Source organism: Chenopodium quinoa, unplaced genomic scaffold (assembly GCF_001683475.1).
Source record: "Chenopodium quinoa cultivar QQ74 unplaced genomic scaffold, ASM168347v1, whole genome shotgun sequence".
In the NCBI taxonomy this organism is placed as follows: Eukaryota; Viridiplantae; Streptophyta; class Magnoliopsida; order Caryophyllales; family Amaranthaceae; genus Chenopodium; species Chenopodium quinoa.
This window is the reverse complement of record NW_018743285.1, coordinates 2,059,963-2,083,832: the sequence shown is the minus strand read 5'-3', so window position 1 is coordinate 2,083,832 and position 23,870 is coordinate 2,059,963. Positions and strand designations below refer to the sequence as shown.

Genomic DNA, 23,870 nt, shown 5'->3' with positions numbered 1-23,870 from the left:
CCTCGGAGGAGTTTGTTGATACTTGGTGGGAAGTTGTGAAAAAGTTCAAGCTAGAAGACTTTGAGTGCTACGATTGGCTGGAAGGTCAGTGTTCTCATTGTTTGTATTAATGTGAATGTCCTTGCTTTGGTTTTGGGTTGATTTGGTTTTGATTGGTTATGTTATATATTTGGCAGTACCAACATGGGCTTGGATGGTATTTCATTTAATACTAATGTTTAGTTGAAATGATGTCAAAATTCTTGATGGTATCTCATAGACAGTATCTTATAGACAGTATCTTAGTTGAAATGCTGTGAAGTTGCCTAACTTGTAGTGGACACATGCTGCCATGCCATATTCAGTATGATTTTGCACTTTTGATGATACTTTTTTGAGTTAATCAAGCTGATAATTAATTCCTGTGGTAGTTTATTATGAAAAGCAAATTATAAAAATTCATCCCTGATGTGTTCATGATGTGTTATGTTCCCTCTCATCCTTGGGATTTACTATCCCTGATGTGTCCATAACTAGCTGAGTGCACTATTAGGTATGGTAGATGGTGATTGGCCTTTTTATGTTTGTGTTTGTTGGTAGGGCCTGTTCGAGGAGCGAGAGATGTGGATTCTTGCGTATGTTAAAGATGTCTTTTGGGCAGGAATGCAGCCAACTCAAAGGGTTGAAAGCATAAACAACTTTTGATGGGTATATTAACAAGCACACTCGCCTATCTGAGTTTGCTCCTAATTATTGTAAGGCGATGGAAAGCCGTGCAAATGATGAGAAGGATGCGGATGCGAACTCAGCTCGTTATGTGAGGCCTTTATTATCAAAATTTTGGCTGGAACTTAAATTTCAAAAACTGTACACGGATGCAAAATTTGTTGAAGTACAAAATCAGTGCAACCGTGTGGCATATGTGACCCCTGTTTGGCCAAAGAAGTTAGTGTCACATATAGAGGAGGAGCATGTCTTCTCAGACCGTGTATGGATATATTGCAAGAAAAAGAGGAGAGAAGTTCCCCTAAAATATCGGTTGAAGGAGTATACAGTTTTGTATAACACAAAGAAAAAAGAGGCTTATTGTGATTGTCGCCACTTCGAATGTCATGGGATTGTTTGTAGACACATAATAAAGGTTTTAGACATGAATGGTGTTAGTGAGGTCCCTCCCATATACATTCTTGATAGGTGGAGAAAGGATATTAGTAAGAAACATACCCTTACCAAAGTTGGTTATCATGATTCGTCCAAAACGGAAGAGGTGATGAGATATGATAAGTTGATGTTAGCTCTTGAGCTTGTTGGTATGCGTGCTTCATCATCGGAAGAAGTTGTTGAAGTCCCAATGGATATGATTCAATTAATGAGCATTAAGGTTGATGAACTATGTGTGTTGGCTCAAGGTTCAAGCTTAGGCTTTGGTGGTGATGAAAGGCCTAGTTGTGATCTTGAAGTGGTGAAACAGGCTCTGCCTCCAACTCCAAAAACCCCTAGCTCAGTTAACAAATGTAGCATTGCACAACCAGAAGAAACACCGAATTCAACATGTGTGAAAGATCCTGAACCTCGGGGTAATAATAAGAAGGGCAGACCTAGAGGATCTCAGTTTGTATCCCCGCAAAAAAAGGGGGTTCGAATAAACAGGCCAAGGTTGCCAAGATAGGCGGTAAGAAGAAACAGGGTACGGGGCATGACACTGATATAGATAATGACATTGGGACTGTACATCCCTTCAGCTTCGAAAACCAGGTAAGTGTAGTATGTGATTTGTAGTCATGGTATATTTTTCATGTGTTTCTTATAAACGGTAACTGAATATTTGCAGGTTCCTTTTCCTAATATGTTGGCTACTCAACAAATGCCCCCATTTTTTCAACAGCATGGGCACCATCAGGTACTTGTAGTATAAATAGGTGACTATCATATGTAGCTGCGTTTTTAATGTTGAAGGCTAGTGTTTTAGGTACTAAGCTACATGTATATGTTGGCATTTGTAGGTCCACCACTAGGGCCAATATGATGTACCAAGCAATGGGAGTGGCCCTTCAGCCTTTAACGGAAGGATATTAGTTGGTGGAATTCACATGAATGAGCACAGTGACGCAGTTAGGTATTTCACCAGCAACGCGTACCAAGGTCAAATGCATTTCGCTCAAGCCGACCATGTATTTAACAATGGGCTCTTCAATGAATTTAGCTTGTAATTTAAGGCTTAGGTAAAGGGTAGGAAATATTTGGGAAAATGTGAGAGCAAAGCCATGATTAAGGGAGCCAAAACCTAACCAACAAAACCAAGGTCAAAAATAAATAATGACCATAAATCTCCAACATAACTTAACTCAACTCTACAAAAATTCACCAAACAACCAATCTAATATTTCACAAATTTTCCAACACTTACAATTTCACTCTTAAAAGTATGACATTATATAACTTGAGTGAACAAACTTTGAACTCCTTTTTCTTTCTTTTGAACTTGAATTTTTTTTTTTCTTGAGCAACCTTCAATCAGAACACTTGAACATTCAAACATTCTTTGTTTTTTCTTTTGCTCTTTTTTTTTTCTTTTTTATCTCACATTGGAATTTTTTTCAACTTTTGAACACATTTTTAGTTTTTTCCAATCCACAAAATAAGAACAAACAAATAACTTCTCAAATCCACCCAAATTGTGCAAATTATGTGCACACAATAACTCCCTCACCTCACTTACTAATAGCTCTCCCAAACCAAGCTTGGGACTAGTAACCAATGGGGCTTAAATAGGCTTGTAATGTGGCTAAATAAACAATGAAAGGGCACAAGCAACAACATGAGTAGCAAGAAGGGAACAAATGTATCTGAAGGCTACCTAAAACAACAAATGCCTTCGTCCTCCTCAATGTGCATAATAATGAATCATACAAACATTCCTCAAAGTTAAAAACCAAAACTCAACTTCATTGACATACTAGGAACTAATCACACATTCCTCACCAAATCAACTAGTCAAGCACTACAAGTAGTTGGGAAAAACTAACGCATGTTAAGATTTGAAGGCAATCAAATATCAAATCATGATCAACTAATCCACAAAATTAATCATCAATTACCAAGAATCAAAACAATTTTGAAAAATTTTCATCAAGGGGCGCAGGGAAGCATGATTCATAATTCATTGGAACGTATTTTTAGATTTTTTTAAAAAAAATTTAAAGCATTAAATCTATCCTAAAAAAGAACTAAAAAAAATAGCCTAAGCACACCAAAAAAAAAACAGAGAGAAGTGAATACCTCAAAAGAAAGCCTTCCCCCCAAGCCAAACTAGACAATGTTCTCATTGTCTTAAAGGGAAGCTAGTATTCAACGCGAATACTCCTCATCATCATCACCACATCAATGTCACCAAAGCCTCGAGGATTGCAATGCATCTTTGGAACAAAATTGGGCAAGAATGAAACAAGGTGTTAGTGGAAAAAAGATCAAAATTGAGTCAGGTGCACTCTTTTGATCATAATTTTTGATATATAGTTGATAAAGCAGTGATTCTAATTGTGTTGGAAAATAGACTTGAAGAGCTTTCCAACGACAGGTTACACGCAACAATCGGATAAGAAACGCAAAAGTTATGGCCTGTCAACATTGAGCAGTTTTGCTGATCCGTACGCGCGCTCGATCGGGCGAGCTCTTCCCGATCGTACTCGAACGTAGTCCAGCGAATTCTTCTCCTTTTAAATAAGCCTTCTAGATCAAAATCTGTACAAAGAGAAACTCCCACAAGTATAAGATACGCTCTCCTTACCTCTCTAAAAACCAAAAAACGAAAACACACAAAAAGAAGAAAAAACTAAACAACAAAGCAATAAAGTACGGGTTACCTCCCGCAAAGAACTAGTTTATCAAGTACTCGCATGACCGTACTCTTTATCTATCGCAAGAATTTAACGCCTTGAGTAACTTATCAAACGCTCCTACACACATTTCATTAAGCACTATATAGGGCTTAATTGCAAGCACAGTAGTCCTTACATAACAAAGATAACTCAAGGCAAAAAGAGAAATTTAAAGAAAGAGGTGAAAATATAACACTACCTTCTACTTCCTCTGCTAAAAAATTAGAATTAATAGAATTAACATGTAGGTAGTCTTGTTCTTTATCATCACCCAATAATGACTCTATTATTTTACGCTCACGAATAAGTTTATCAACAAAAGAAAAAGAATTTTCAACCATTGGTTCTACAACCAATGACTTTTCAACCAAAGGTTCTACAACTAATGATTCTTCTTCTATTGGAACCAATGATACCTCAACCACTGATTCTATAACCAATAACTCTTCAACCATCGGTTCTTCAACGAATGATTCTTCCTCCGGCGTATTATACAAATTATGATAATATTCATCATGAATCTTCCAATAAATTTCATTTGAAACCAACCGTTTTTTAGAATAATCATATATAAACGGAAAGATTCTAAAATCATCCAGAGCTCGCACAAAATACTCACTATAAGGGCAATCAGGATTTTCATGATAAAGACAACCACAAGAACAACGGTCAGATGCAAGGCGTGAGAATAAATCATCCATCTCTAAGCCATGTATATCTTCAACTCATAAGAGAAAAATAAATAAATAAATAATATAGACTCTAATAATAATTAGAAATAAAAATAAAACTGTTTCCCTGGCAACGACGCTAAATATTGACAGGCTAAAGTCGTATCACCTACTCAAAAGTAATTTTTAAAATCACTAACTAAAATAGATAGGGAAGTAGGGTCGAATCCACAGGAAAACAACGTTCTTCTATTCCTAATTAATTATTATAATCTAAATTATTAGAGAACAAGTAAGATTGGTGGGAATTATACTATGACAACAATTAAATAAGGGAACAATCAATTAAAAAAGGCCTAGGGTCACAGGTTCACCAATATTAATACTCCGGGATAAAACATAACAATCAACGATTAATAATGCAAACATAACATGATTAACAGGCTCTCGCAATTTATTAATCAACATAGATCTAACAGACTCTCAATTTACTAGATCTAAGTTCCTATTGAAAATAGTCTTTAATATCAAATTAACATTAGCTCGATTCATCAATTCAATATTGCTATATTTTTACAATCAAATCACATCTGCTCGATTCATAATCCAATTGCAAAGAATTAAAACAATCCATTCAGAAATTATTATGCAATATCAATAATCAACCAACACAATTTATCCCTTCGTATTAATTATGAATCCCCCAGAACCCTAGAATTAAACTACTTGCACATAATAAAATCTAAACTAATCAAAGCAATTAAATTCAACATGATTAAAATCAATAAGCAATTAAATAAAACAATTAAATAAAGCATATTAGAAATAATAATGAAAGACTAAACATGAAAACGGTAAATTAAACAAAAGTACACATAAGTATTTTTAATACTAAAGCAATAAACGTACAACTAAACTAATGAAAAACTAAACTAAAACTAATACTACCAACCTAACCCCAGCCTACGTAACTCCCTCCTATTTATAAGAAAAGTCCAAATCCCCAACTCCCACTAAAACAAGGAAACTAATCAATCAGAAGCCCAAATACGAAGAGTCTCGCGCCCAGATCAGGCATTGGGCCTCCCGATCTGGCCCGTTACTTCTCGCCCAGCAGCTCCACGAGATTGGATCTTTTAACTTGCAAGTGAGCTAATTCAAACCTGCCCAATCTCTTCTTTTGGACTTGACTTGATTATTACTTAGTCCGTGATACTACTTTGTAAAACTTGGACCTTTTCATCAATCGAGCCCTCAGTCACCGAATTAAAATCAGCTCGACTTTGGGCATTACACATACGGTCATAAAATACTATCCAAACTCTAATATCTTCGTAGTGGTTTAATAAGCTCGAAGTTGTCATAAATCTGCAAATTCCTACAAAATAATACCAACACTACAAAAACACTACAAATCGTATGTTAGTAATAAAAGTAGCTCCGTATAGCTCAAATAAGCACAAATATGACCATGGGACGGGGAATAAAAGTATATATATAATAGACTCATCAAAGTCCTGTTCACATTAGGTGACTCCAACTCGCGCTCCTTGATTGAGTTAGAGCTAGAAGAAGTAACAACACCACTCCTAGGAACAGGGGACCTTTCCTTCGGCGCATTCCTCATAGTAGGCATGTTGTTGCGATCTTTAAGCATCTTCTCCATATTCTCAAACATAGGCTTCAGAATAGGCTTCATCATTTCCACAACCTAAGCATATAAAATAAAACATTGAGTTATTTAATCATGAAACATTAACAATAACAACCACTCACAATACAACCAAACCCCTAATCCATTACCTCATTTGCAATCCTCACTTCCAACAGTTGGAAGTGGTCCCTTCCAACCAAAGGATGTCGTTCCCCGTAGCTACATCAAGAGTCTGCAAATAGCAATCAAGAATTACATGGGTACATCTTCAACATAAGCAGAAACCACATATATTATAAGTAGACCCGGTTATTGGGCGGGTCGGATCAGGGCCGGTGCGGGTCAATTGTGGGTTGGGTCAAAGAAGATCATATTTTATAGGGTCAATAATGGGTCGGGCCCATGTGGGTCGCGGGTCAATAACGGGTCGATAATGGGTGGGCCAACAAAATATCAATTAAAATAAATATTGAATAAAGCCATTATTAAGTATATATGAATACAAATTTATCTATGTAATTATTTTTACATTATCTATTTTGTTTGTCTATTAAATTGGAAAAAAATTTTGGCCCTATATTGACCCTACCCAATAAGGGCCTTATCCGTTAAAGGCCCTGTCTATTAAAAGCCCTTTAACCTTGGCCCTGACCCTATTATCATTGGGCTACCCTACCTAATAACCAGCTCTAATTATAACACACAAATTACACATTTACTTTGAGTTTCCCACAGTCTAATGACAGGAGCAAATCAGCTTGAATAGCAACACCAAGTTTCTTCTAAGTCCACACCTCCAATCTTGGCATATGCCCCCAACTCAAAGGAGGCAATGCAATGTGGTCCAAGTAAAAAATCTGCATGACCAAACACAATCAACATAAGCTTAAAAACAACACAGATAGCCCCCTAGTTTAAAATGATAACCTTCAACCTAAACAGATTAAGGCATAAGCATATAAAGCCTTGACAAAATAAAACACAAGCATACATAGAGGAATTTTATAAAAGCACTTTCACAAGTCCCCTTCCCCCTCTCAAAATTTCAATGTCAGTCATCCTTTATAGAAAATATAATTCAAATAAGTGTAACTACTTTAATTTAACTTGTAGCTTTAATGGTTAAGAGCACAATAAGAGTACTCATGATAGATTATATGTAATTTTGTAAGCTTAGATCCTGTTGATAAGCGACTCAGTTATTGCAATACAGTTTGTAAGAGCTCCAGCCTGACTTTAGACATTTTGGAACGGATTAAGAAACCTCAATTTGATCTGGCATCATCTCACACACAAAAAATCCAACTATGACAACCAATACTTACTCACAAGAATCCAACTTTGAATCACATACATAAACTACACCACTGATTTCCTATCCATTTAGCCAAATACCCCATAAAAATGCATAAAAATGGCTCAAATCTCATCGCCTATAGCTTGCAATAAGGCACAAGTACTGAACAAATTTAGATATGTGAATTCACTATAACTATATCTTATCTACAACAAAAAAAAAATAAAAAAAAATAAACAGTTTCATACCAATCTAGTTAGAGCTTCATCATTCCTTATAGATGAACAAATTTCATATTTATCAACAGCCTAATTGAAGCCACTCTCTCCATAATATTTACAAAGAAGGAAGAAATGAAAACAGAAATAAAATATTGTTTAAAAGCAATATATAAAGACGGGAATGATTAACTTTCAATAAGGTTGAGTAACACATCACCTGAAGGAATAGAACGCATCCACCACCACCAGCTGCATACCCTTTGCTCTCAAGCTTCTTCCTAAAATCTCGCACACAGGTCATCAACCAACCGTGTGCACATGAACACCAATCGAAATCCCTTGCAGCAGCCCCAAGCGAAACAGCGGGCAATAAGGCAGTTGCCATGCTCTGACCATTCATAGTAGGACATAACAGTAGTCCCAACATCACTATCAGAAATGCCTTCATAACTGGTCCCTCTCATTGTCTGTTATGATTGGCATCAAAGGCAACTCATAAACTGCCTGTTGAATCACAATATGATAGACGTCGTCTTTTGACATCTGACCACAATCCTAAACAATACGATCAACTTTTTCTTGCATAGCAGCATTCTGAACTCTAACAGGAACGGGGTTTGGACCCCGAAGAAGACCAAATATGCACCTCCATTGTTCAGGGCATAAAGGTAACTCCCTTCCATCTCCTCCAGTTAACATCTTCTTCTCAGGATCAACCCTTGCCATAAGCCAGTAACAAAACCTGCAATCCAACTTCATTACTTGCAACGTCAACAACCCTCCAAAACCACTTTCCTCCAACAATTTTATTTTATCGTCATCTACCCTCAACGCCTTAACAATATCAACAAATGCATCAACACGACAGTTGAAATTCGCTGGCTGATGACAAAATAAGATGCAAAAAAACCTTTAATCACCCAATTTACCTTCCAGCTGCAATTCCTCAACTGTGTCGCAACTATCACACCATTTTTTTTTACCTTCTTCCCTAACGTTAGGCCGGGTTGTTCTAAAACGACCTATAGTCAAATAAATATTTATTATCAACAACCTTTCTAAATCAACAAACTCAACAAACAAACTCATTTGAAATTCACTGTTTATGTACCTCTTCTTGTTCAACGTTACTACTGGTCGCTTTACCTTTCTCACAATCCTCTGCTGTTTCTAAGGAGGTCTGCTTGGGGGTTTTGGCGGTGGCGGAACAACTTTACGCTTCTTATACATATTAGTGTGAGTAACAATGTACTCTGACTCAACCTCATTGTAATACCCTGGAAATTTCCTTCTTTTAAAAACACTCCTTCTACTCTAAATAAAACCTTTTTAGGAAATAACCAAAATATTACCGCTAACGTGATAACGGCTAAGGCTAGTTTCCAAAGTCTCACAACGGAAGTCTAAAACAAAAACCAACTTTTAAAAATAAAACTTAAAGCAAGTTCACAACCTCAAAACAAATGTAGAATAAAACATCCACAAGTTGGAACCAATTCAAAACATATGACCCTTCTTAAAAACCAATAAAAAATAAACATAATAATGTTAGTCCATAAACAAACCAATAATTCAAAAACATTAAAACTAAGAAACATAACAAGTAGTTCTCTGCACTCTATCCTATCATGTTCTTCATGCTTCAAGTACCTGTTACTTCCTCTTTATTAAACCCTCTACTCGCAATAGAAAAATGGGTCATAGTAGGGCCAATCCAAAGGAAAGCCAAACACAAACACAAAAGCATGAATCAGCAAAGCTGAGTACATATGCACCACACTAACATGAATATCTTAGCATCAAAATAAAAATAATAATTAAAACATGCTCGCCACACAATCACAAGTCAACTTACCTTTGACTCATAACTAGCAATATTAATTAATAATAATTTTGGATTACGCATCGAACGGGTTTCCTTACTTGAAGGGGAGCTACCTTAATTGGCACCTAGTATGTCACACTTGGTGACGAAATTCCTGCGCAGTAATAATAATAAAAGAAAGTACATCAACCTGTACCCCTTTAGAAGCTATGGCTAAATATAAAACAACATAATTCCCCCCATATGTTCATACTCAAGGTATATACGTTCCAAGAGTTATGGTGCGTATCCTCTTACACTTTACGTGATTTACCAATTTAACGTGTGATGACTCAAACCAATCAATCAAGAACAAATATAACAACAACCAACACATACTTACAATTCATTCTTGAATTAATTAATGAGCACATACTATTTATATTAATTAAGGTTCCTTGCCTAGTTTTGTGCACAAAAATGCACGATTACTACCTTGGTGCACAAAACGCACTACTAAACTTCCTTGACTCAAACTCAACTTAATTGAGTGAGTAAATAAATAAACCAACTTCTTGACTCAACACCAATAATAAATGGGTGAGAAATAAATTCATGAATCATGCTCAATAATTCTAACTTTAGCTCTTTAACTCATATATAAGCCTCGCTTATTAAATACATGCTTTCTTGATACTTGAAAATAAAACATACTTCCATGATTCATACATACTCAACTTGTATCATGCCTCAAATAATATATTCACATGTTTGCATAAAAATTCATGCTCAACCAACATCAATTCCAAGCATATAATCAACCAAACATGCTACTAATTCATCACTTAAATCATACTTTACAAATCCTAGCATGATACTACGCATACACAAATATTCTTGTGCACATAAGTACCTTGAATAATGCCTATACTCGGCCACACTCTCTAGAAATCACCTAGCTCGAAGCTTCCTACAAATTAGAATACATAACTATAATTAATCTACTATTCTCACAAATTTCCAGCAACTATAATACTCTTTAAACCTTACTAATTAACCCAATTTAATGACATAAAAGCCATAAAAACCTTTTCTTTAAGTGGGTACTTCAAATCCTTTCAAAAAGACTTAATTTTTATGACTTAAATAAAATTCCAGCATACTTATTTAATATAAAACATCACTAATAGACTAGAAAATCATACTTAAATCATTAAAACCTTTTTCCCTTTATGGGTAATCAAACCCTGACTTAATAATTAAAAGTAGTGTGCATAGATAAATTTCAGCATTAATTTGAGGGTTTTAACTCATTAATTAAAACATGTTTAAACCATTAATTAAACAACAACAACAACCTAGGATCAAACCCTAACCATAAACATTAAATTCCCAATTTCTAGGATATGTAAATTGGGGTTTTTGATTGAATAAAAAATCTAAAAATTATATAAATAATTTAACAACATCAAATACCCAAAATCAATTCCAAAACATAATCAAAATCATGTTTTAAATTAACAAAAACAATAGAATTAAATTAGGAAGGGAGAAAAGAGTTTCTTTTTTTTTTTTTTTGTTAAATAATACCAAAATCGAAAAACAAAAGGAGAGAGAGAAGGAGAGGGTGGCCGGCGGGCTGCTGGCTGCTGTTGCTGCCGCCGGTGGTGGTGGTGGCGCCGGTGGCTGCCAGCGTGAGGGGAGGAGAAGAGGGAGATAGACGCGGGGAAGGAGAGGAAAAAGTAAGGGGAAAGAGGAGAGAGAAAATAAAGTGAAAACCTTTGAAATTTTTGTGAAATCTGACAATTAATTATGATTTTAGAATGAAAAATCTTGAGGTCTTAAAGTATTTATACTCCCCTTTCAAAACAAAAACTCGTAATTACAAAACTGCCATTACTAAATCCTACTCCCCCTTAACTTCTTCCTTTGGGGCCAACTTGTTTGGCTTTTAAGTGTCCTCAATTCCCCAACAAGTTGATCCAACTATTAAAATAAAGATGACTAAATTCAAAACACTTTTAATGCCTCAATTAATGACTCATATTATTTTATGCACACTTACGTAATATTTAAATATTTAATTTCTTTTTAAAATGAAATGAATCATTCTAATAAATAAAATAAATAATTTATATAAATAAAAATATTATAAAAATATGGAGTATTACACTCATAGTCAACAATATTCAAATCAACATCAGCATAGTCTTCTTCTTCTTCTTCTTCCGGCCACCACATAGTCAGCATCATTAGAATCTGATCCACTAATCATTCCGTCAAAGCTATAATCTTCTCCTTCCTCAACATCCTCAACAACCACATCTTTCATTTTCTTTTTATTGTTAGTCTGTTTGCTAGATGAAGCAGCTGGAGCATTCCTATTCCTCATTATTTTTTTTACACTAGACTGTAAATGGTACAACGCAAAATGATTCAACATATACATTCACTTATACAAAACAAAACTCATGATCCATGAAATATATAATCTTAATAAAAAATTCCTCTTAAACATTTTGTAACATACCCCCCAATTACTTCTGCAGCCTACTGAAGAGTCATTGAACTACTCGGACACAATGACTAACTACATTACAACCATACAAAAAAAAAAAAAAAAAAAAAAAAAAAAAAAAAAAAAACAAATCTTTAATTTAACACACACTCCAGACCAGTTTAAACACAAATCCAGCCACATGATTTCCCAATTCATTGGACACAACACAAAACCACATACAAGTTCATATTTAACATGTTCATATTTACCCAATTATCAAAATCTCAGGCGTAGCACATACATAAGATGGTATCATAACAATACCAACAAGACATAAGATGGTATCAGCTAAATACCATTTTCTTACCTGCTTCATATCAAAATTCCAGTCCTCCACCAAACCACACCAATTTCATAAAACAGCATCAATAACATTCCCACTAGTTCTACACCATACAAATTATTAGATAATTAGGACACCCCTATAAACCCCCACTTCACATGGCAGTTACTAAAGAGAATTAAACCTTTACAGTTCCAAGAACGCATAATTCTCCAATCTCAACATAACAAATCCTACTCAAACCTAAATAAACAAAACAACATTGAAATTTGACAAATAATAGTCAGCGAAATTTGACAAAATCACTCAATTAGAACCCAAAAAAGACGGAATTTGGAACCTTGACCGAAATTCAACAAATAAATTGCAAGATTATCGACATTCACTGATACTAAAAACTTATGGAACACAATTTACTTCAAAAATATAAACACAACATGAAACAAGAAACACTGAAACTTACTTCAGATGAAATACGTTACTCCGGGAACTTCCTACAACGACTTCCTTGCAACGACAGGAACTTGGTCAGCAAATTCGTGCTCCAATACCCTTGCCTGAACTTGGTCGCAATTTTTAGGGTTCCAATTTGCTCTCCTCTCTCACTAAAAACTTTTGGGAATATGAAAGTTTTGGGAAAATGAAATTGCTTTCTCTCTCCTAAAATCGCCTCAAATCCCCTTTTCATTTTGAATGGGCTATGTTAAACGTCACCCTCATTTTACATACTAACGCCCGCATTTTAACTTAAAAGGACCATTTTGCCCCTTTTCCTCCTCACTCTCATCCATAGGAATCACCTCTGACTTCTCCATTAAAGTTGTCTTATGAGCATTCATCCATAGAACACACAATCATTCTAATACATTATACACATGTAACAATAAAAAATGACATTATGACCTTTCATCCATTGAATATATATATATATATATATATATTATATATATATATATATATATATATATATATATATATATATATATATATATATATATATATATATATATATATATATATATATATATATAAATATAAATAATAAAATAAAAAATTAATATTAAAATTAATTGCTTAACAATTACAATACAGAAATTTGGACCTCTAAATTGGAAATCCTTAATTAACAACAAAATTAAGAGTTTTAAGTTTAAGGAATTGGTAGTAGAAAAGCTAAGTGGGGTGTGATGGAGTTTCTGTTGGTGGCTGAGAAACGGCCGAATATATTGTAACCCGCAGTTCCGCAAGGTGAAAACGCCTAGATGTTTCATTGCTACCTAAAAGTTACGAAATTTTCAGGCGGTTTGTTAGAAACGCCTAGATATTTCGTAACCTGTAGGTGGGAACGAAAATTCTAGGCTTTTCCACCTACAGGTTACGAGAATTTTGGGCGTTTTGTTTTTTTTTTTTTTAAAAAAAAAGTAAATAAATTCAGAAGCCACTTATTGTGGTGGTGGGCCTTGTGGATGTTGGTGTTAGTGGTGGTGGTTGGCGAGGAGGTAGTAATGACAGTGCGGTTAATGGTGGTGCTTCAATGGTGGAGTCCATGTGGAGAAAGCTCATAATGTCAGAAGCTGCATCAATGAGGGAAAAAAGCTCATAAACCCACTTTATTGGAGAATGCTTTAATGGAGGAGAACACTCATAAGCAAGCTCAGAACCCCACTTTAATGGAGAATGCTTCAATGGAGGATAACGCTCATAAGCCATTAGAAAGAACAGTCCAAAATTTTGGGGAGAGTAAAATTGTTAAGTTGAGGTAAAATTAATTATTTTTATAACTAGGATAAATACGTAATTTTAGTTTATTTTGCGGGCTTTAATTGGAGATTTGAGGACGACGTTTAGCGTTCCACTTTTGAATTTGGAAATGGTAGCTGACCATGTGGGGCCCAAGCTTTTTCAGCTGTTCTCGTTTTCTTTTTAATTAAATCAAGCAAATTCCTTTTTTGCCCCTCAGTTGGGTCCTTGTGGACTCAACCTAGTAGAGGATGAGAAATCCTCGTACAAGAACAACCTTGAGTATTCTAAAGACATATATACCCTCTAGAATACTTTACATAGGAACCTCCTATATATTTCCGTGAACCTAATTGCTTTTAGAACCGTACCTTTCATTACCAAACTCGTATTTCTGGACATCCTCCTCTTGGAAACCCATTACCACCATGGTATTGCTTAGCCCAAAATACAATAGACCTAAAATTTTGGGCCCATTTAGAGCTTATTTGCTCCTCTAAATGGCCATTTATTATGTTGTTGTCAATGCAAATGCAATGTAAAATAAAGCTCTATAGGTGAAGATTCTACCAAGACACCCATGGGCAGCCCCTAGCCACGTTTAAAATATGGTTTTCTAGTGATCCATTTGACACCTAAAATTGATGATCAAAGGAGACGGCCCATGACAACCCGCAAACAATTTCAATTTATTGGTTATTTAGTTAGTGAAAGAGTTGATTAGGGTTGCACTAACATGATAAGTTTGTTGGCGCGCATATTGGTTTTTATAAGTTTGCATTTATTCTATTCAAGAAATGAAATAGCAGGAGAGAAGATAAAACGACAACCTCTTAGGAGGACATACAAATCCATAAGGCAGATGAACAAGTATTGATTATCAAGAAGTGCAATTTTGTTATCCTGGATTTAGTGGCATGGGGGGTACTCAAGTAATATATATTCACACGTTTTTGTTGTTGAGGGGATATTAGATGGCTTTTTTGGTTGGACTTGATTATTTTTTGTTAGTTGGTGCAATTTAGCCAGATGCACGTGAAGTGGGAATTGCGTTGAAAACTGGTTCCTTTGCCACATACAAGTAGTTATTAAAATCCCATTTTAAATCTTAAAATTTTACAAATTATAAATGTCCATACTTCGATTTACATTTCTATTCAATTTTACATATTTCTCTTAACTAGTGAAAACCTTATGTTGTAAAAATAGTGTCTAATACAAAAGTCAACGGAAATAAACAAGAACAATATAATAGAGGAAATTCGGTGTGACGTGACAAATCACTGCCTTTGAAAACGAATTGCGGTACAACCGGGGTGCACAATTGTAATCGTCGGATTGTCCCCTAAGGTTAGACACTACTCTCATACTAAGGCACTTTAGAGTAAGAGGTGGAGTCGAAGTAAACTTATGCCCAAAGAACAAATTGTTTTTAGCCTATAAAGTTATTTATAAATATAAATTGCCAATTATTGGTGTTTAGTGGACAAATAACCATCTATACCTAGTATTTAAAAACACAAACCTTCATGCATTCATTGCCATGTGTCACCTTTTTTTTTGCTTGAATAATGCCACATGTCACCTTATTTAACCCCCTTTCTAACATATAATAAAAAATAAAAATAAAAAATAGCCATAATTCAATACATATTAATGTTGTTTAGTTCATTCTCCTCCAAGTTAATATGTCTTAAAAGTTTATTTAATTTCCACCCCTTCTTCTTCTACCAATAAATAGAAAACATATTTTTTAAAAAAAATTATATACCAATGAATAAGTGATAAGTGCATAGTATACCATATTTTTAGCCCCTAATATTAGTCTTATAATTGTCTTTTATTTATTATTTTAGGGATTTAACTAATTTTTATTATTTTAGTCGTATATTTATTTTTTATTAATTTTATTCTTAAGTTAGTATAAATATTACTTAATATGTTTATTTTGTTAATTAGGAATTGAAGACCAAATTTGACGCAATGTGGCAAACTAGCGACAAGTAATACGTTACTACTATCCTGGCAGCAAGGCAACACATCAAGTTATCAAAGCAAAGAAAATAAAATAAAAAAAAAAAAAAAAAAGAAATCAACAACATCACGTGAAGAAATCAGAGAAAAATAAGAAAAAGCAAATAAAGATAAGAAGGAAACAAGAGAATTTCTTCCGTCAAAACCGAGGCTCCACCTTCTATCTTCATCTTCAACCATAATATCTTTAAACATTATCATCCGATAGAGAAGATGAATTTTATGCTATTTTATCCTTTTCAACCTAAAATTCGGAGGCTGTTTAGGGGTTGTTTCGGGTGAAAACAATGGGACCTTGCCGAAGGTCCGCTGAAACGGAGAAGACTGGATTCGGTCCTAGTTATGTTGAGCCGAAGGTTTCCTGCACAGTAAACACACGTAAACTAGCCTCGGGGGTGTTGCCGAGGAAGGCCCCTCCGATGCTAAAGTCAGTACAATGTGTAGAAAGAGAACACTATGCAAGAGAATTAGTTGCTTGAGGCTTTGCTTGAATATATGAGAATATATGAGAGTATACGAGAGTATATGAGAGTATATGAGAATATATGAGAGTATATGAGAAAATGTAGATTTGTGAATGAATGAATCTCTCTGAATGTATGAATATTGATGGCTTTTATACCTCTTCATAAATGGAGAGGTTGGGCCTTAGCCCAATTGACTTGCTTTGTGGGCTGACCTTTGACTTTAGCACAATTGGAGAGTTGAACCTTGACCTTGGGCTTTTAATTGGATCATTTAATGCCTAGGCCCAATTGGACTAAATTGGACCCAAACAACTTGCCCCCCAGACCCGATTTGGAAGGATGACGGGTCGGGTTTGATTTAATTCAGAAAAGGAGGGAAGTAAATGATTTAATTAATCCAAAAATTTGAATTTAAACCGTAATTAATGAGATAACAACGGTTAAGGTGGATGATTGTGGAAGTTGGACGGGTAATGGGCAGTTTAATCACAAGATCATGTGTTTAACGGTTACTTAGTGGAGTATTTAAGAGAAATTGAAACGCAGACTCCTCGAATCCCATTCCTGGAGATATAAACAGAGGCGCGTCATCTCTCCTCACTTATTCACCAACACAAACCCAGAATTCTCGAGAGAGAAACCAAGAACCCGCATCAAAACTTCGCAAATTCCCCGAGCATTAAGCTTAGAAACTGAGACTTGCCACTACGAACTCGTAAATCGGCAACTTTCGCTTCCGATTAAGGTAAATTCCTTTGATTTCAGTTTATTTTTCTTCGAATTCGAACTCCTTCCCCTTTTTTTTCGACTTTTTTCTTCGAAATAATCAATGGCAAGAGGAGTTAGAGGTAGAGCCCGTGCTCCAAGAAGAGCAAGGCCGATTCCCGATCCTAGGAACAGGATTGGGACCTGGAATGGACAAAGGCCAGAGTCTGACCCTGCTGAAGGGATTAGGGCGACTCCAATTTCTTCGGCTCCTCCTCAGAGAACGGAGAGGCCGAGCGCTTCTGGACGGGACGATGAAGTTCCCGCTGTCCTTTGGGATATCCTCCCCGGGTTTTCAGAGTGGGAGAATGCCGAAGTAGCTTCGGCCATGATAAAGAACCGCCCCTACTCATGGTGGGTAGAGAATGCCGAACAATATCGGTTTGCCGAGCAAATTGAGTTGCATTACGGCATTTTTGAAGCTGATGGGTATTGGTGCCGAATGCCCGCGGCATCCGATAGAATCCATCGTCCACCCCCGGGGTATGTGGGGGTGTATACAAGACAGCTTCAGTATGGGCTGAGGTTCCCTTTGGACGTATTCGTCCGAGACTTGCTGATCCATTACAATATCTCCCTATGTCAGTTAACTCCCACCAGCATCCGAAGGGTGATGACATACTTATGGGTCTGCAAGTTCTTCAAGTATGTGCCGAACCTGCACTGCTTCAAAAAGCTTCATCGGCTAGTGCCAAATATTCAAAGTGGGCACGGAAGCCATGGTTCTGGGTGGTACCGGATTGAGTCCCGGCCCCAATACCTAACCATGTGGCCAAACGACTCTTCAGACAAGGACTGGAGAGGTCAATGGATTTGGGTTAGGGCACCCACAGATCCGGGCCACCCTTGCGTCTTCAGCGCTCCCCGGTACCTCGCTGAGCCTGATCCCGAAATGGGAAGTCTAGGTCCCCCCGCAGATAACGGGGCGGATCCGAACCTTGATCAGCAACATATCTTCGGCAAGCTGCCGAACCGGGGGGGCAGTGGCCGAATGCAGCATATCCCGGAGACTTGGCTCCCCGATACGCATTACGTTTTCCAAGAGAACATGCTAGCAGCTGTTGGCCTCAGCCGAAAGTTTAAGGATGGTAAGCTTCTTCGGCTGGGGCCGAGGCTTTTAAATTATCTTTCTCTCGCTTCGCTTTTTTATACTGTGCCAACCTATCTGAACTGACCTTTCCCCTTTTCTTTTTCAGAGCGGGACGAGACCAACGTTGGCATTAACTACGCTCGTCTTGGTGTCAACCGAGAACGAGTTGTAACTGAACGGGCCCCGTCTATCACTGAACCGAGGCATAGGGAAGTTCATCTAGACTCTTCCCACTTCCAAATTGAGGCTGTTGCTCTGTATCAGAGGCAGAAGCCTTGGTGGAAGAAGAGAGACCCCTGGTTTCAGCTGCTGGACGAAGAAGCTGAAGCTGCCCGTACAGCCGAAGAGGTTGCACGGGTTCTCGAAGCTTGCGAAGGAGGAGAAGGGTCCTCCAGAGCTGCTGAAGAAGAAGCTGCAGCTAGGGCAGCTGAAGAAGACGAGGCTTTGCTGAAGACCTCGGTGAGCTTTCGGACTTAACTGTTTTTATTTCTTTTTTTTTTTTTTTTTTTTTTTACTCACATTCTTCCTCCCCCCTGTCTGTTACAGTCTGAAGAGAGTAACAGACACAGAGAAGGGAAAGCCCCTGTTCGTCCCGAAGACCAAATACAAGAAGAGTCTTCAGACTCAGATATGGATGAGCAGCCCCTTCAGAAAAGGCGCCGAAGGATGGCCATCATCGGGCCGCATGACTTTCAGCGAAGGCCGATGACCATCGGCGTTGCAATAAGGGAACCCGAGGAAGGCAATGGATCGCCGAGGGTTCCCCGGCCACCACCCCAATCACCTCCAAAGACCCCTCCGCCACCTCCTGAGATGGAGGTGGATCAGAGAACTCCCGAATCTAAGGGAGGGGTCCAAGAAGAAATTAAGGAGAGTGCTGCTGAGCACAAAAATAGGGATGCCGTGATGCCCAGTGCTGAGGGTTTCACGGCAGACATCGCAAGAGAGGTTGAGGCTTTCGTCCTCACCACTGAAGAAGAGGAGGTCATAGTAATTGACTCCTCTGAGAAGGATGATGCTGAGCCACCCAAAGCTAAACAAGCTCCATCGTCATCCTTTCCCTCCTTCCAGACTCTGCAATCTGGAGAAATGGGTTTCTCGGCCCCCCGAATTCCAATCCCAGATCACATCTGGGACCTCATATGGGGTCAGAACCGAGAAGGAGCTGCAGCCTACTTTGGCGATTTTGCTGGCATGTCCGAAGTAGATAGGGCAAGAATCTGGTCGCTGAAGGCCACTGCTGGGATGGGCGAATCCAGCAGATCAGTTCCTGACCCAGCCAGGTCTAACCAACTGCTGATGATGCAGGTGATTTTCCTTGCCTTTCTTTCCTCTCAAATTCAGCTCTATTTTTATTATATATTTTTTTTTTTTTTTTAAACTTGTCTTCCTGTTTTCAGTTCGTCCACAATCAGACTCTCACTGTAGAGCTGATAGATACCCTACAAGATAGGGTAGACGCTGCTGAGCACGACAAGAAGGTAGCTGAAGAGGAATTAAAGCTTGCTAAGCTGAAGCAAGCAGCAGCTGAAGAGAAGCAGCAGAAAAGTGAGGAGTACGAGAAAAAAGCTGCTGAAGCCCTCAAAACCTTCTGCGACGCTATGGAGAAGGAAATTTTTCCTCCACTGATGGAAGGGGAAAAATTCCTCCAGGAGCACATGGGAGTGGACGTCTCCAAATTCAAGGCTGCCGTTGAGAGCCGTATTCAGGAAGGAGCTGCTGCACAAGCTGAAGTGCAGCAACGACTAGAAGCTCTTGAAGCCAGCCGAATGGCTGCTGAAGAGCTGCTCCAGGCCAGAGATGTCCAACTCTCAGAGGCCGCTGCTGCTGAAGCTCAGAGAGCTAAACTCCATGAGGCTGAGGATCAACTGATGGCCAAAAAAGTTGAAGTGGCCCAGGCTCAGACGAAGGCTTCCCAAGTTCAGCAGGAGCTGAATGAGCTGGAAGGTTCCTCCTCCAAGCTCGCCGATGAGCTGAAGAAATCCAAGGAAGACTTGGAGGAGACCCAGAAGAAGTTGGCTGATGCTGAGGCCCTACTCAAAGTCCGTGTCTATACCCAGGAGGAATATGAAATGGGTTTCAGAAACGGGTTCAGAGTATGCCGAAGAGTCTGCCTTCATGCTGAGCCGAAGCTGGACTGGTCCAAATGTGCTGAATGGGTCCAGAATCCCGAAGACCCTCATATGAAGTATGCAACTCCAGTCGAAGCTGAAATTCTTAAGGCTGAGGAAGCCGAAGAAGAAGCTGAGAGAATGGAGTTGGAGGCTGAACAGAGGGAAAGGGAGGCTCGGCAGAGTGCAAAGCCTGCTTATTCTGCTGCTGGGGTTGAGGCCACCATGGGGCTCAACAATGCTGATCAGTCTGATCCTCGGGCTGAAGCATAGGAACTCGGGCAGTCGTCTTCAGAATCTTGCGGTTCATCATGCGCTTAACTTTAGACTTGCCGCTTTCTGAATTTTTTGCCTCGTTTTTTGCTTCAGCTTGCCTTGTCGTACAACTGTTTATTTACAACTTTGCTTATGTACGTATTTCGGCAGCTGTTATTTTCCGCTTGTGGGCGGCTGCCGATTCAGTTTAATTGAACTTGTAGCTCAATTTCTGAGTATGAATTATTAATTTGATGCTCTTTTCTTCAACTGCTTTGTTTTTGAATGCTTTACTGTTTCTTTCATTCTGCCAAACATTTTCATTCTGTCGAACATAAACTTGTAGTGATAGTGCTTCTTGCCCCCCAGAAATTGAAGTATGGCTTCAGCTGAATAAACAATTTCTTCACTTCTTTAAAATGGGTATCCGAAACACGGGGCCAACTGAAGGCAGTGCTTCGGATAACGCCTTTGGAGAACAAATCTTACTGAAGCTTGACTTCAGCTGAAAGACTATAGTTCTTTAAAACATGGACTCATGTCTTCGGAGAACAAGTCTTACTGAAGTTAGACTTCAGCTGAAAGACCAGTGTTCTTTAAAAAGACGAGTTTTGTTAGCAATTTGAAACCCTGTTACCCGAAGGCGAAAGTTTCAGACGAGGCTGTTATCCTTGATTTTCTGTCTATCTTTGAAAAATGGATACCCGAAACACAGGGCCAACTTAAGGCAATGTTTCGGATAATGGCTCTCTGGGATACAAGGCTCAGTTAAGGCAATATCCAGAATTGTCCATGGACTCATGTCTTTGGAGAACAAGTCTTACTGAAGTTTGACTTCAGCTGAAAGACCAGTGTTCTTTAAAAAGACGAGTTTTGTCAGCAATCTGAAACCCAGTTACCCGAAGGCGAAGGTTTCAGACGAGGCTGAATAAAAAACCCTTAATGAGTAGATAGAACGAAGAAAACTTTGAAAGGATAAAAAGTTGTAAACATTTATATAAATGGCGGCTCCAGGGCCTTTCATTATTTCAAAATAAACTTACAAAGATTGTTCTGCCCCGATGGGTTTACACATGATATTTTTTCAGTGCATCAGCGTTCCAGTGATTTTTCAACTCAGTTCCATCCAACTGCCGAAGTCGGTATGTCCCTGGCTGAAGCTCATCATAGATTTCATAAGGTCCTTCCCATGCAGCTGAGAGTTTCCCATGGATTCGGCCTTTCTGAACTGCAGCAGCATTCCGAAGGACAAGGTCTCCAATTTTGAGAGGCCTTGCATGGACCCTTCGGTTATAAAATTTGCTGATTTTCTGCTTATAAGCGGCCATCCTGTCTCGGGCTGAGTCTCTTACTTCGTCGAGGAAATCGAGAGATTCCCTCATCAGTCGCTCATTCTCAGCCGAGAAGTGGTGCACTCGTAGGCTCTCAGAGCCAATTTCCACCGGAAGGACGGCTTCGGCACCATACACCAATTCAAAAGGTTAATAGCCCGTTGCCTCTTTTTCAGTTGTCCGAAGGGACCAAAGGGTTCCAGGGAGCTCTCCAGCCACTTGGACTTTTGATCTTCCACCCTCTTCTTGAGGGCATTTAGGATCTGTTTATTTGCAGCTTCGGCTTGTCCGTTACTTTGCGGGTGGCATACCGCTGAATATGCCAGTTTGATGCCGAACTGATCTGTATACCGCTTCAGCGGTAAGTTATCAAATTGCCTCCCATGATCGAAGACAAATACCCTCGGGATGCCAAATCGAGTGATGATATTCTGCCAGATAAATTTTCTGACAGTTTGCTCTGTAATGTTCGAGGCTGCTTCGGCCTCGATCCATTTACTGAAGTAGTCAACACCAACTATCAGCCATTTTTTCTGGTATACAGCCTCTGGAAATGGTCCTAGTATATCCAGTCCCCATTGGGAAAACGGGAGTGGATTAAGGATCGGCTGAAGATCCCTTGCTGGCTGATGGATAACTGGAGCGTACTTTTGACATTTTTCGCATTTCCGAACCAGCTCCTTAGCATCTGCGATCATGGTGGGCCAGTAATATCCAGCCCTTAATGCCTTGTGGGCTAAGGTCCTTCCCCCAATGTGGTTCCCACAGATGCCGAGATGAATCTCCCGTAGGATATAATCTGCATCTGTTGGTCCCACGCATTTCAGCAATGGGGCTGAGAAGGACTTTTTCAGAAGTTCCCCCCTAAAGACAATGAACCTAGAGCTGGTTCTCTTTTATCTTGGAGGCCAAAGCTTTATCTTCGGGAGTTTCTCCCCGAAGTTTGAAAGCTAGGATGAGATCCATCCAACTAGGCTCTGGGTCAGCGCAGCACACTTCAGGTGCTTCGTCGACACTTCTCTCTCGACGCACTTCTACATATACAGATCTGTTCAGCTCGGTAAGAGATGAACTGGCAAGTTTGGAGAGTGCATCGGCTTGAGTATTCTGGCCCCTTGGGATCAGCTGAACCTCAAAAGTTTTCAGCTCTGCAATGACTGACTTGATCTTGGCGAGATAAGCTATCATGGAGGGCTCTTTGGCCTCGTAGCTGCCGCTGATCTGATATGCAACTAGCTGAGAGTCTGTTTTCAGGCAGACATGATCAGCTTCCAGGGAGATGCACAATTCTAGGCCAGCGATTGCTGCCTCATATTCGGCTTCGTTATTCGAGGCCTTAAAAGAAAATTTTAGTGCATACTCAAAGGATTTTGCCTTCGGGAGAAGTTATCACTACTCCTGCCCCCGAACCGTTTTCGGTGGAAGATCCATCCGTAAACACGGTCCAGACTTTCTTTTCATTGTCTAGCGCTTCTTGGTATGAGCATTCGGCCAAGAATCCGCTAGAGCTTGAGCCTTAATGGCAGCCCTCGGACGGTAACTGATGCTGAATTCGGTAAGCTCAAAAGCCCACTTGGCTAGCCTACCAGATTTTTCAACCTTGCCGAGAACTTTTTCCAACGGCTGATCAGTTAAGACCACTATCTGATGGCAATCAAAATAGGGTCTCAGCTTCCGAGCAGCTACTACTACCGCGAAAGCGACTTTCTCGAGTAGAGGGTAGCGAGTCT

At 38.6% G+C, this 23,870-nt stretch overlaps 1 protein-coding gene across 4 annotated transcripts; it reads right to left on the bottom strand.

Moving 5' to 3' along the window:
• Positions 1–5,136: 5,136 nt before the first annotated feature.
• On the bottom strand, positions 5,137–9,471 carry LOC110735700. 4 transcript variants are annotated; one of them, XR_002514153.1, is made up of 6 exons: positions 8,812–9,471; positions 8,630–8,722; positions 7,918–8,534; positions 6,902–7,039; positions 6,332–6,414; positions 5,137–6,239 (listed from the first exon to the last, which is right to left on the bottom strand). XR_002514153.1 is itself a non-coding variant. In XM_021915889.1 (4 exons), exons 1-3 carry the CDS (start codon positions 8,146–8,148, stop codon positions 6,346–6,348), a joined length of 363 nt encoding a protein of 120 aa, XP_021771581.1. In that variant the 5' UTR covers positions 8,149–8,805; the 3' UTR covers positions 5,137–6,239; positions 6,332–6,345. The 4 variants fall into 4 exon arrangements, 1 of the variants encoding a protein (XP_021771581.1); XR_002514154.1 differs by having other exon boundaries at positions 7,918–8,442; XR_002514152.1 differs by having other exon boundaries at positions 7,918–8,722.
• Between the last annotated feature and the right edge of the window lie 14,399 nt (positions 9,472–23,870).